Here is a 15,122-nt window from a genome sequence, read left to right as displayed (position 1 = left end):
ATACATCTCTCTCTCTCTCTCTCTCTTTCTCTCTCTGAAAGTATCTGTCATTACAGTATCGAAATGGGATTGTTTCAGTTAGTAGAATAGTTTCATTTTTAAAGTGAAAGTATTTGACATGAGTGTTTTTGTTTCACTTTTGACACGTAATACTTAAATAGTGGAGGAGATATTATGTTGCCGTGGGCTCGAACTCTGCAAGAAGTTAAAAATTTTTTTGACTAAAACACAACTGGAACCCTAAGTAAGGCATGTGTAAAATTTGAATGAAATTGGTTTCGTAGTTCTCAAGTTTTAGGGATTCACACAGACAGACAGACAGACAGACACACATTCTCATTTTTATATATATAGATATATATATATGAGCTTACACATATGTAAAGACAAATGTGTATGTGAGAAAGTGTGTGTGTACACAAATACATAAGACTGATATACACACACCCATTATATTTAAGATAATGACTAAACATAGATTGAGTAGGTGAGTGATTAGAGGGAGATTTGGTAAAGATTAGAAGAAATCCTGTAAAAACAAAAGGTATGGAGGGGTTGGTGATTTACAAAGGTTAAATGAGAAGTAGGAGAAAAGAAGGAAAGGCTTGGGAGCTGTAAGATACTGTTTGCTGCTATTGAAATATAAAGTTACAAGGCCACCTACTAACAATGGCTCACTTAATCTAACACCACTCATTCTCACAACACTTTGTTTATGCTGCCCTTGACTTTATTATAATGCACAAATGAAACTTGATGGTTAACCAGTTTACTATATTCCTACTCCATCTGTGAGAGACAATTATTACATATAGGTGCACTTCCTGGCCCTCCCCACATTTCATTGCCTTCCATAAGGCTGTAATGAGTACTTGAGAATAATAGATTGGAACACCTCAACTCCCAAGTAATCAGGCTCGTGTTTATAATCCACCCTTCTACATCCCATGAAGGAAATTGTTGTTTCTGAGGAGATCCTTTCAGAAAGCCTTATCTTGCAAAGGTTACCATTTGCCTGAATGTTTTCTGATAAGTAAGGGAAATTTCAAACATCTGGACATGGATTTCAGAAATACTGATACCCAAAATTAACATGACCAGTTTGTGTGTGTGAACTACATATTTATACAAAAGTGTTTCCTGTCAGTCATGCGTTAGAGAAAGAAGAGTAAAACAACATACGGAGTAGGAGTGGGTGACAGTGAGAGATGCTAAAGCAGACATCGGCTTTTAAAGGTTTTGCTCTGAAGATAAATTCTGAATTTTTTTGAATTTTTATTGTAAACTGTATTTACTTTAATAGTTTTTTTCTCTCCATCTCTCTCTCGCATGCACACAAACATATGCACACACGCATACACACACACACAATTATATATCTGAAATTAAAAATTAAACACTTTTGTTTTCAAAATATTACCATTCACATAACATATATATAAATGTTATGTGGACAATATATAGTTTGATTTTTTCCTTTCATTTTAGTCCTTTTTCTTTGCTTGCACTTTTTATTACAAACCCTTATTTCCTTTTCCAAGTAAAGGATAACATGTATGCACATGCACAGATGTACAAAAATATGCATGTGTATGTATGAGTATATATATATATATATATATATATATATATATATATTTATATAAGGCTCGAAACGTAAAAGACTTTCTCACTTCCTGAGCATTAAACTAATACATCTGTTTGTTGTTTATACACTCATCTTTGTCTTTTGTTTTTTTGTAGAGATGTCTATAAAATAAATGTATGTATATATATATATATATATATATATACTGGGCTTTGCAAAATTCTTGTTACAAAACCCTTGTTACATCACTCTCAACAAAAGACAACAATAGTTTTGAAGCAGTTAAATGTCTGTTTAAATATTAGTATTAATCAATGTGGTCACCCTTGGTGGCAAGCATGCACTCCAGGCAAGACCTGAAGGTTGTACACACATTGCAGACAAAGTCCTTCCTCATGCTACCCCACATGCAGTTGACAGAGAACTTCAGTTCATCAACATTGCTGTGACAGGCCTTGCCCTCGACATGTGCCCACACGCTGTAGTCTAGGGGTTTGAGGTTGGGTGACTACAGTGACTAGAAGTTCATGTTCAACCCCAACCACTCTTGCATGACCGTGGCTGTGAAGGCTGGGGCACCATCCTGCTGAAAGATGTAGTCCACCTTCTTCATGATCTTTCTCACTCAGAACAAGACTTTCAGCCAAGTTGGTAACAAAAGGGTTAATTATTTCTACTTCTCTATTTTTGATTCACCTTACTCTAATTAAATATTCTAACTGACCCGAGATACATATCCTACCTTGGTTTTGTTTTCCTTATCCTTTAATGTGTGTGCGTGTGTGCGCATATGTATGCATATGTGTTTGTGTGTGTATGTGCGTATATATACACACACACACACACACATATATATATATACACATACACACACATATATATACACATAATATAAACAAGATTCAGTTGAATAAGATACTTAAAGTTAAGGCGCCTAGTTAGGTCAGAATAAAACACACACACAACAATTTTTAGATGAATACCAACCTTGGTACAGAAGTATTGGCAGAATGAATACCAAGGTTGGTATTCATCTAAAAACTGGTTATGCATGCAGTTAATTTGAACCAACTGAGTATATAATCCTTTTAGCTAGGAAAATTATAATCGAATTTGAAGGTAAACTATGGATGAGAAGCGATATCCCTGATAATTTTGATATCACCATGGGTTAAAGCGACTTGGCCATTGAGTTGGACCCTACCTCCTGCACTGTCTTGGTAGAGAGTTCCCTGATATACATAGTGGTCTTTATAGGGATGATGTGTTGTTTGTTATACCAAATAATAGTAGGGTTGTCATAAAAAGAACATGTAAAAAAATTAGGAAATTTCTTTAGAAACTTTAACTTGGACCTTACTTTTGAATATGACACCAAAGTAGTAAATTTCTTAGATGCAACATTAAATCTAAATTCTGATTTATACAATCCATATAGAAAACTGGAGAAAGTTACTTGATATGTGAATAGATCTTCAAATGACCCCACTTGTGTATTAAAGTCATTAGCAATGGGAATTTCACAAAGGATTATGCAATTATCTGCTAATGTAGATATATTCAATTCCTATTCCCATTTTTACAATTCTGCTCTATCCAAGGTGGGATATAAACAAGATATATTTGAAAACTCTGACAATATGAACACCTATGATAATAAATTAGCAAATAGTCAGATCATTAAGACTAAATTGAGTGATAAAACAAACTAAGAATATAGGAATATTGACCGTTATAATAATCCAACTGAATCCTCTGAACCTGATAGAAATGAACATAAATCTAAGTGAACTAACATATAGATCTAGTAGAGGTGTTCTTTGTAGACCAAATGGAATCATTTGCTGGAATTATAGCAATAATAGATTGGATGATAGAGGTAAAATGGCGTCTTATAAGCACACTAAAAGTGAAGAACTGGATGGAAAAAAAATGAGGTCAATACTAGCTGTAAATAAATTGTAAACATTTATGGTAATAACATAAACAAGCATGTTTATAAACAAGCGCAGGTTGGGAACTAGCCAGGACTGGTAAGGGCAACTTGCTCAAAAGTAAGAATGTACAGAAGGGTGACATAATCTGGTATACTCTGCCTTTCAATTGCACAATAACCACTAATCTGTATAGAAAATTTCTGAGAATATTAGAGAGAAATTTCCCCACTTCACATAAATATAGTAGGCTATTTTCATGTGGGAAAATAAGAGTCTCCTATTCTACCCTGCCTAATCTGGGTACAATAAAACTGGCCTGTAGTGATAATAGTAATATTAATATAGGCCCTACTAACACTTTTAATAAACTTAATGACATAAATATCAATAGTACTAAATTTCCCTGTAATCCTATAAATAGGGATTTGTTTAATAATTGTAAGTCTAACAACCATAATATGACTACACTTAATACTGAGAGTAATATGAATAATAGTAGTAAACAAGATGGGGCTGTGAATAATAAATATAGTGGGAGCCAAGCACTTGCACTCATCAACTAGCCCTTCTACCCCTTTACCACTAAAACTCTATCTTCTCTATTCTTTTATCCTTCTAAATTCTTTTCTATATTAGTATAATGGTAATTAGTAAAATGTTAAGATTGGCTTTCTTATTTTCATTTATCTTCTCCTTTTTCGCTTCCCTCTTCTTTGTCTGGTAGCAGTGATTAAGTCTGATATTTTGGTTCCATCACAAATGACCTTAATAATTAAGTAGGTTGGAATGATCGTGAATCATTGATTCTTACCCCTTGTCAGTGGACAATAAACCTCTTCTTAGACAAATGGAGCCACTTCTTCCTCTGTTGTTGAGACTGGAGACAATTAGGTCACTGGAAGTCACTCCTTCCCCCTCGATAACAAGCCAACTAACCCCTATATTTTCTGCCCCCCCCACCCCCCACCGCTGAACTGATTGAATGTACATTGTTTTGGTGAGCTCATTTGCAACTGAACTAGTGGCAGAATCATTGAATATGTATGTTGCTGTAGATTTTAAATTATTTAAAATTATGTTAAATGTCCTTGATTGTAAAATTCATGTATTCATCTGAAGAAAATGTTTTTTTATAATGATATAATATACTCATTAATCAATTAAAAAATTCATTAGAAATGGCTGTAATGAATTGACACCTGTCCTTCAATTGTCACATATATATATACATACATATGAACTGGCTCTTGTGTGGGGTTGTTGTGAGATTTTCGAGCGGGATCGTTGCTGGAGCCCCTGGGCTAGCTCTTGTGCGGGTGACACATGAGATTTCTCGAGCGAGATGAGCGTGGCCGTTGCCGGTGCCGCCTGGCTGGCCTTCGTGCGGGTGACACGTGAGGGCACCCACTGCACTCTCTGGGTGGTTGGCGTTGGGAAGGGCATCCAGCTGTAGAAACACTGCCGGATCAGATTGGAGCCTGGTGTGGCCATCTGGTTTCGCCAGTCCTCAGTCGGATCGTCCGGCTCATGCTAGCATGGAAGGCGGACATTAAACGACGACGACGATACGTACAGACATATATATACCGCCTTACTGGCCTTTGTAGGGTTTTCGAGCAAGATCGTTGCCAGTGCCCCTGGACTGGCTCTTGTGCGGGTGGCACATAAAAGACACCATTTCGAGCGTGGCCGTTTTCGTGCGGGTGACACGTAAAAGCACCCACTACACTCTCTGAGTGGTTGGTGTTAGGAAGGGCATCCAGCTGTAGAAACTCTGCCAAATTGGATTGGAGCCTGGTGTTGCCATCCGGTTTCACCAGTCCTCAGTCAAATCGTCCAACCCATGCTAGCATGGAAGGCGGACGTTAAACAACGATGATGATGATATGCATATATGAGTACCAACTGTGTAAAAAACATGAAATACGAACACAAACGAGTTTACGCAAACAATGAGAGAAAAAAATGGAAAACAGGTCAAGTAAACACAGAGAAGGACCCTTCATCAGTTGTCGGCTGTCTATCTACCCCTCATTTCAAGCATTCAATAACAATATGAGTCTTCAAAGACAGTTGCTCCCATAAATTTCAAAATAAAATTTAAGATTTATAGAGGGTCAAAGCTGGGAACAAAAATAGGACATGGTGGGTCATTAGACCAGAATGAGAGGAAAATAGTGAATACTGGGAGAAATAGTTTCTTTGTAAAGAGAAAAGATAGAAGAGAGAGAAAAAGAAAACGTTCAGTCCTTTGAACGTCCTTGCAGGAAAAGAAAGATGGACGATGGTCACGTGTGAGCAATGAGAGAAAAAGAGAAAGAGGGAGATAGATAGATAGATAGAGAGAGAGAGAGAGAGAGAGAGAAAATGGTGAAGGGGAAGAAAAAGGGAATTAGAGAAGGGTGAGGGAAGAAAACAGTATAGAGTAGAGTTGCATCAAAAAGGTAAAGAAAAGCTTACTTGGAAATGGATGCGTGGCATTCAATTAAATAATAATATAAATAATATAAACATATGCATGTATATATTTACACACACACACATATATATACACAAACGTACATTATGTGGGTGATATTTTTAACCGAAATGTTACAAATCATATCTGATTCTTCAAGTGCTTCAGTCGTGTATGTGCATATATTTACTAGATTGCTGACATTAATGGTTTTCCCCATTGTATTGATGTGCCATTTTCCATCATTAATAAGACTAACAGCATTCTTGATGACATGGGTATACTAGCATATATGCTTTTTTATCAGGCTTTCTTAATCCTTGTTCTTTTTTGATAATGTCTATTGTGTGAGCTATTGTGAGCTGCATCCATCCCCCTTGCCAGTATCTGGGTGAAGAAACTTGCACCATGATGTTGGTGGTTGGAACATAGCACAGAGTGGTGTGGCCTTGTGGAGGTGTTCCTTTACTCTAAGGTGAAGTTGTCTTCTGGTTGATCCTATGTGTCTTCACAAGAGAATTTGGTACACCGTGTTGGATTTAAAACACAGCCAGTCACTCTTTATTGGTTGTATTGATTTGATAGGACAAATCTGAGTGTGTGGTCCCAACTTGTGATTCTGACATGGAGGCCAGATCTCTTGATGTGGTTTCTTAACTTGTCTCTACTGCCTCTCCATAGTATAGTAGATTAATGTAGATTCAGTGTTTACTCTTCTCCCTTTTAATTCTTCTGTTGGCCTGCTCTCTGTCACTCTTCTCTTTGTTGTCAATCCTTCCACTCCTTTGGTCATTTATGGTTTCAGTCTGGTTACTGTCATTACAGTTGCTTTTGACGTTGTAGTTGTTGATTTGAAAGTGCTAATGAGATATAGCTATAACACACAACAAGGCTCTCAAAAGGTCATACACCACATGTACGATAATCTCTCTATCTATCAATCTATCTACCTATCCATTTATCAACCTGCTTGTCTATTTATTTATCTACCTATCTACTTTTGTATCCTTAAAACTTTTATAGATCTTTAATCTCTTACATTTATGAACCTTTAAAACTTTTGTATGCATAAATCTATTATGGAAAATTACACCGATTCATACCTCCTTGTACTCTACTACTTTTTATTGAATTTTTCTTGTCTTATTTTATTTCCCGATCTTTCAGTACTTTCCTAACCTCTTCTACTAATGGTGGTTCCCTGTTATTTTACTATATACATATATATGTGAAGGCACATGGTTCAGTGGTTAGCGCATCAGACTCACAATCATGAAGTAATGAGACTGGGATGTGTGTTTTGTTCTTGAGCAAGACACTTTATTTCAAGTTGCTCCAGTTCACTCAGCTGTAGAAATGACATCACTCGTGCCAAGTTGCATCAGACTTTGCCTTTCCATCAGATAACATTGCTGGCATGGAGAAGGAAGGCCGGTATGCATGGGCTGCTGGTTTTCCATACACAAGCTTGCATGAACTTGTGCAATGGAGAGAAACTTTCTAGGTGCAATCTTATATATATATATATATATATATATATAAATGTATGTATGCATGTGACAGGATACTCAATGGGATGTCAAAATACCTCCATACATAAACCTATGATAAAATGTTATGATATATAAATGAATAGAGAACAAAAACACCAACAATAACTTCAACTTTCTAAGCCCTATTGAATTTAGTTTCTGCAGCCTTACTGAAAACTTTAACAATTTAGTCTGTTATTCATCTATCATTATCATAACTTTAATGTCTGTTATATTATATTGTCATAGGATGGATATCAATGTTTATAATTAATTGCTTCAAGGCTTCATAGGCTTATTGCAACTTCAGTTTCTTATATAATTCACCATACTTTTTCACTCAGCATATGGAATTCATTCCTTTGCATATCCATATTGGCATATTGTGGTCATTATCTTTGGTGCTTTTGATTTTAATTGTCAACTTATTTTCATAAAATATTTTTCCCTCTTTAATTTATCCAGCTGCTGTTCCCAATCACATAACATATTGTTTACATTTATTGAGCATATTTCACTGTGATAGGTCAACATCGTACTTTTGACTAGTCTCAAAATATCTTTCTTCATACAGAAAGAGAAACTTTTGTCTCAAACAAGTTGCAGCTTTTGTGGTAACTATTATATAATCAACACCATACATTATTATGTTTATGTATCTGTTTTGCAAGATTCCTGATGTGAAATCATGTGTTGAAAGTTATATTTTGGGACAGTCATTTTTTTCTTTTGTCAAAAAAACACATGCACTATATACTTGTTCTTCACTTCTGCTTCATTATTGTTCTTATTTTATTGTCCTTTGTTTGAAATCTTTCATCACATATCTTGTGACCTCTTCAGCGATTCTCCACCAAGACAGAAGGAGACATGTGAGATGGAGAATCACTGAAGAGGTCACAGGATGTATGACAAAAGATTTCAAACAAGGGACAATAAAATAAGAACAATAACAAAGCTGAAGAGAAGGACGAGTATGCAGTGCATGTGTTTATTTGGTAAAAGAAAAAAAATGACCTTCCCAAAATATAATAACATACATTATATTATCCAGCTAAGAAAACTCATCAGCTCTGGTATATTATCTATGTTCATGTTTTTAACTACTCCAGCTCAGTTTCAGTTCTTTGAATTTCCATCTAAGAAATTAGTGTAATGTTTCTACTGGTTAAATAAACACTGACTCCTGGCAGTCTTCAACAAAATTTACCAATGCCATTGGCACACACAGCAAATATTGTAATGAAGTAAGTAGCCTGGTATTCAAAATCAATATTTGCTCTTAACAGTTCCTGATTGTTTACTAGGCCCAAAAGATCTTCAATAAAAATACGGTTTCTATCTATTGATTAATTAAAATATAGTATTAGTATTTTGACCATACCATAGTAAAATACCAATCATCTAATTAATTTTCAAATAATCTTAAGTCAATAAAGGAATACTTACACCATCACTTCACCTGTTAGAATAACAAATTTTCTTCAAATTCACCTTAACTTTATAATCTCTAAGCTTTTATACCATATTAAGTCAAGATTTTCTTTCATCTTTTTCATTATCTTCACTTCGTTGCCGACTACTCACTAACTCCAGACTCCAGTGTTTCCATGCTGTGTTTTCTGTCTATTTCAAATCATCTGCTTGATTTCACACTTCCTTCCTAATAAAACAAATTCTTTAATCTTCCAACCAATAAAGCTATGATAATTTCTTAAGCTTCAAAAAGGTCAATAACCCAACAGCCGGTTTCTTTCTCTCAAAACGAATACTTTTTATACTCAGACCAACACATCATTTACTACAATGATCATTGATGCCATTTCTTCCCTTTACAGAAAATAATTTATATATCATAGCACTTTGACAAGAAAAAAAAAAAGAACTCTGTTCAAATGTTAGAGTATTTGAACTTTTAATAGAGAATTGGGAGAAGAGAATAATATTTTAAAAAATGGTTGCAAAAGATAAACAATTTATTGTTTAATATTTCATTGTTGAATCTGGAAGTATATTTCTGAGGGTGTCAGTATTAGCATTCTGACAAGTGAAAAGTTTGATATTATGAATTTTTCCATAAAACATTCAGGACAAAATAGACAGATGATGTCTGTAATAAACTCTTTATTTATAAGAAGCGACATGCGTGTGAGTTGTATATAGTTGAAGACTACATTGTAACTGAATTGTTTTGGTGAATTTATGTTTCTGAAAGCAATAAAAGAAAACTAAACTGAAGTGTAATTAAAACAAACATGCACACATGGTGAAGTTTTAATGGGTGAGGGAGAGGGAATAGTAAGTTGCTGACTACTGCAAAAATAATAATACAAATTTGGTGGGAGAGGGGAAGAAAGAGAGGGACATACAGACAAAAAGGGAATGTTAACCAATGATAAAATGTGAAAGTCAGTTGCTTAAAACAGTCGGCCAAGTGGTTTTATAGGAAAGATAGTATTTCAGTGAAACTTTATCCAACATATTTGCATTGATTCCAAAAAGACAGGAAGTCAGAGTCAAAGTATATGAAAACTAACTTCATTAAAAATAGAAAAATGGAAAAAGAACTTTTAAAAGTAAAAGCAGTTAAATTTGCAGAAAAGCATTTAATGTTATTGTACTATATTCCGTCTCTCTTACATTCATGTGCACACTTTGTCTCGTATATAGATGTGCATGTTTTTGTTGCACACTTTCACTCTCATATATAAATGTACACATTTCTTCTGCTGCACTTCTCTTCATGAACTTCAAGAATCAATCTGGCATTCTCTAAACCAAATGCATGAATTATTCTTACTTCTTTTAACCATGCCCCCATTCTCTACATGTACCCTAAAGTAGTTATAAAGTAGAAAAAAATCGAGCTCTCTTTGCATCTAAAGATGATGAGACTAGTTTTGTCATTCAGAAAGAAAGCAGATGTAATTAAAACTTAAATGGATTTTCATGGATTTTCTGAAAAAATCTCTGCTACATTAAATTAATATGGCAACATTTGATGTATGAATATGTTATTAAAACATCACTGCTAGCTTTTTCAACAACATTGCTCCTTCTTAGTTGACTAATCCTAAATAACATCAACAGTGTTTTAACACAGCAAACAAAATGTATTCTGTAGTCAGTATGAATAACTTGGTTTGATGAAAACAGTTATCTAATTGAAATGTTTTATCTGTTGTTAGTTATTATGTAAAAACCTCTTCAGTTATTGTATGACTGATTAGGAACAGAATTAACTTAAATGAGATACAGTTTGAATTTGTACCAGGAAGAGGTACTATTGAAGCCATCTTCTTAGTGAAACAGGTGTAGACACTTTGCTAAAAATAAGTCCCTATACCACATTCATCATTTTAATAGCAGTTCCACACCTTGTTATCTGATGATTGCTAAGAAGGTAAAGGGTAAATAAATGGTTTGTGAGAACAGTACAAATAACATGGCTGTGTGGTAAGAAGTTGCTTCCCAACCACATGGTTCAAGATTCAGTCCCATTATGTGACAACTTGGGCAAGTGTCTTCTATAGCTCAGGCTGATCAAAGCCTTGTGAGTGGATTTGGTAGAAAGAAGCCCATTCTGTATGTGTGTTTATATATATGTGTGTGTGTGTGTGTGTGTGTGTGTGCAGATAATATTTAAAGAAGAGATGCCTGTAAAGAAGACAAAAAGGAAAAACAAGGGAGATAACCATTGTTACAATTGTTTGATGTTCAGCAGACATAAACCAGATGTTAATGATTTACTAAGTGTCCAGTTTGCAAGACAGTGTCCAGTGATCTACTTTTAAATTCTGACAAGATACATTTCTTGAAATGTGATATAAAGAAAAAATCTGCTAGTTAGCTAGCTCCATGTCAAACTGCCCAACCTATGCCAGCATAGAGAGTGGATGTTAAACAACAATGATGATGGTTATATCTGGATTAAAATTTTCCTTCCACGACTTTGATATAATGGTTGATATTTGTATGATCATTGTCATAGTTTGCTGAAACCTGTGCTGAAACAGAAGATATATCGCACTCCTGTCCTAGGGGACATTTAGATTTGTCTCAACATGTGCATTGGGGGTAGGCTTGAGTTGTCCATTGCTTATTGATATATGACTTAGCATTAGGAGGACAAGAGGTGTGTCTGTTAAAGATTTTGTTGTATCTATGGGTTCTAGGGAAGTGGATATCTACTAAGTACAAGAATCTTCTACCTACATTTGTCCTAACATTAAAGAAGAAAGTGGGGTGACACAAACCATAAAATTTTCCAAGACCTGTTTTTACTACTAGATGATAGAAAAAGTTGGGGTTTGTAGAAAATTTTAAGAGTGAAGCTGCTATCCTGTAGGGCCTTATTATGAGGTGGCATCAAAAAGTTTGCAGACTAATTTTGTAGCACTCAAACAGATGGCAGCACATGCTTGTGTACACAGTGAGAGCAAGCAGTGTGTCAAGTGACATTGCTGTATTTACTTCACGAGTTGTGAAATTTGTGTTTTTGTGATCATGTGTATGCTACAGTCTGCAATTTTTGTCATAGGCAGGAAGTTGGAACAAAGTGCCAATGTGAAATTTTGCATTAAACTTCGGAAGTCTGCTACAGAGACATTGAGCATGCTTTGACAAGCTTATGGTGACAAGGCAATGGGTTCTATGCAATGTTTCAAATGGCATGGGTGCATGACAGAGTCACAGCTCAAGCAAGAGCATGCTCATCATTTCTTTTGACATCCACGGTATTGTACATCAAGAATTCATTGCCCAGGGCCAGACCATCACTTGAGAGTTCTACTGCATGACAACCACCCAGTCCATGTTAGCATGGAAAGTGGTTGTGTGATGATAATATTTAACCCCTTGCAGGAATATCTGATAACAGTGGATGATGGCTATGTCCGCAACCTACATTTCTGTTTGGAATTTCGGATAAGCTGGCTTTTTTGATTATTGTTATGTGATGCCCACAGATGAAGTTATATGCATGTGATTGATGTGTAGTCATGCATATCTCTGTTGTTAGTGTGAAAAAGTGAATATTACTTCTGCTCACAAGCTTGCAAAAGTAAATAATACTTTCACTCAGTTTCATAAACTGAAGGGATCTGGATCTGTAAAAGCACAGATTTGCTATTGAACTCTTTATGAATTTTCTCACAATCGGTATGTCTCCAAAATGTAAAGTTCAGAGGCACAAGGAACTGGTACCAGGGTGTTCTAGTCATCATGATGATTATGATGATGATGACATTGAGCCAGATTATGATTCGAGCCCAGAGAGTGACTATCAAGAATCTGTCAGCAAGAGCGATGATGAACCACCACAGCCAGTAGGAATTGTGAGAGACAGTAGCTCATTCTTGGATCCTGATGAACAACTGGCTGTGTATGTTGGGAGGCCTTGTGATACCGGTGAAACTAAATGCTGGTCAAAGAAGGACAATTTCTCAAAGTGACATGGATTTGTGGAGCAGCCCAGAATTACAGTCCCTGATGTGGATGCATTGACCACACCACTATAGTTTCTCAGACTTTTGATGATACTAGGATTAATTGAACACATTTGCACTGACACAAGTCGGTATGCCACAGTCAATCATTGCTCTACCCAGCAAAGTCACTCCAGAAAGTGGGTAGATGTCACACCTGATGAGTTGGACTTATTTCTGTCTTTGGTGATACTGATGGGCATGTATCCCAAACCAGATATGAAGTTATACTGGACCAGGAACCCAGTTTTGCAGACACCATTTTTTTACAGCATGATGCCTCATGATCAGTTTGAGCAGATTTTACACAATCTGTAGTTCAACGACAACGCTTTTGAAGATGACAAACAACTGTTCGAACTGCAGCAAGTCATTGATATTCTGACTGAACCATTCAAAACTATATATTCCAGACCAAGATGTTGCTACTGATGGATCTCTTTGGAAATTCAAAGATAGACTTGCATTCAAGCAGTACAACCCACCAAAACAGGCATGATTTGGGATGAAAGTTTTCAAAATGTGCCAGAGTGGAGGTGTTGCATAAGAATACATGCCCAATTTTAAAATATATTCAGATCAGGAGCAGAGTGACATTCCCATGAGCCAGAAAATTGTGTTGAAGCTGAATGAACATCTGCTTGATAAATGGTATAATGTTCATATGGACAACTGGTTCAGCAGCCATCAGCTTCTTCTGTCTCTCCATCAATAGAAAACGAATGTAGTTGGAACAGTTCATCTGAATCGGAGGGACATGCCCAAGGACCTGAATTTGGTCCTGGAAAAGGACCAAAAGATTGACTTTTGTTCTACCACAAGTGGTTTACTTGCTTTGGTATGGAAAAATAAAAAGCTTGTAAAGATGTTATCCACACAATATGCCGCTGAAATGTTGGAAATTTAGAAGTGTGGAAATATTGTCAAGAAACCAAATTATATCTTCAGTTACAATGGAGGCATGGGTGGGGTAGATTTTTTTCCAATCAAATGGCCACATCTCACTCCTGTGTTAGAAAAACATATCAAATGGTATGAGAGAGTGTTTTTTTATCTGCTCGACCTTTGTTTGGTCAGTGCCTTCATTGCATCAAAGGTTATGGGGAGTTGAGAAAGATTTTTTGATTTTCAACAAGTACTAATTAAGGTGTGTAACAACCACCTTTGTGAAGGGTGTACGCCACATTGCAGGCATTCTGCTCTGCCTGATCCAGCAAGCTTGACAGGGAGACATTTCCCCACCATTATTCCCCCATCAGGGAGGAGATGATGACTGTACTGAAGATGTATTCTTTGTATGAAGTATGGTTTGAAGTATTGTAAGAAACAAACTTTGAATGTGAGTAGTGCGATGTCTTGCTCTGTGCTCACTCTGTTTTCACATATACCACACTGAGAAGAATCTGTAAATACAACGTAAAATTCTTTGTATGAAAAATTATGTAGTTACTGAATGGCCTAATACCAGTACACAACACAAACTGTCAGTACTAAATCTGTCTGCAAGGGGTTAAGATGTCTGTCAGCATTGTGATGTAAGAAATTTAAACAGATTAGAAGGTTAAAAACAACATAGTAAATAAGATATAGTTTTATTTTATCTCTTTTTTTATATATATTCTTTACCACAAAATGTCCTTTGATTACATCAACTGTTTTTGTCAATGCCTAATAACATTTGCTAAGGCCTGATGATATTATCAATCCCTGACAAAAGTGTCAATGCCTGACTGAAAATTTTCACAATTGAATAATTATTTCCATAATTGTTATTAAATGATGTTCTTAACTTCCAAACCATAATTTCTATATTTCCTGACACAACAGAACATTTCATTTTGCTGAATATTTTCATTAAAAAAATTTTCACTAATCAGCATAGTTTATTAATCAGTGTTTCGTAATATACCTTGCACTTCATTTAAAGATATCAAATCAACAGGTACAAGATTTGTATAGTCACAGAATCAGACATTTGTATCAGTCTATTTGATGTGACTTATGAATCCATTAACCAGGACATGATCACTATACTGAAGCAAGACATAAATATATAAGTAGATGTAAGTAATCATTATTTGCATTAGTTTATATATATATATATATATATATATATATATA

The 15,122-nt window shown here is 35.4% G+C and overlaps 1 protein-coding gene across 1 annotated transcript in view; it reads right to left on the bottom strand.

The window, feature by feature from the left end:
* Nucleotides 1–7,889, bottom strand: part of LOC106880757 (cyclic AMP-responsive element-binding protein 3-like protein 2) — a 28,791-nt gene extending 20,902 nt beyond the window's left edge. Inside the window, exon 1 of the mRNA XM_014930854.2 lies at nucleotides 7,848–7,889. Within this exon, the coding sequence (XP_014786340.2) occupies nucleotides 7,848–7,889 (42 nt within the window). The remainder of the gene's footprint in view (nucleotides 1–7,847) is intronic.
* Nucleotides 7,890–15,122: the final 7,233 nt, after the last annotated feature.

Source organism: Octopus bimaculoides, chromosome 19 (genome assembly GCF_001194135.2).
Source record: "Octopus bimaculoides isolate UCB-OBI-ISO-001 chromosome 19, ASM119413v2, whole genome shotgun sequence".
Classification (NCBI taxonomy): Eukaryota; Metazoa; Mollusca; class Cephalopoda; order Octopoda; family Octopodidae; genus Octopus; species Octopus bimaculoides.
The sequence above is the reverse complement of the archived record's forward strand: the minus strand, read 5'-3'. Positions and strand labels throughout refer to the sequence as shown.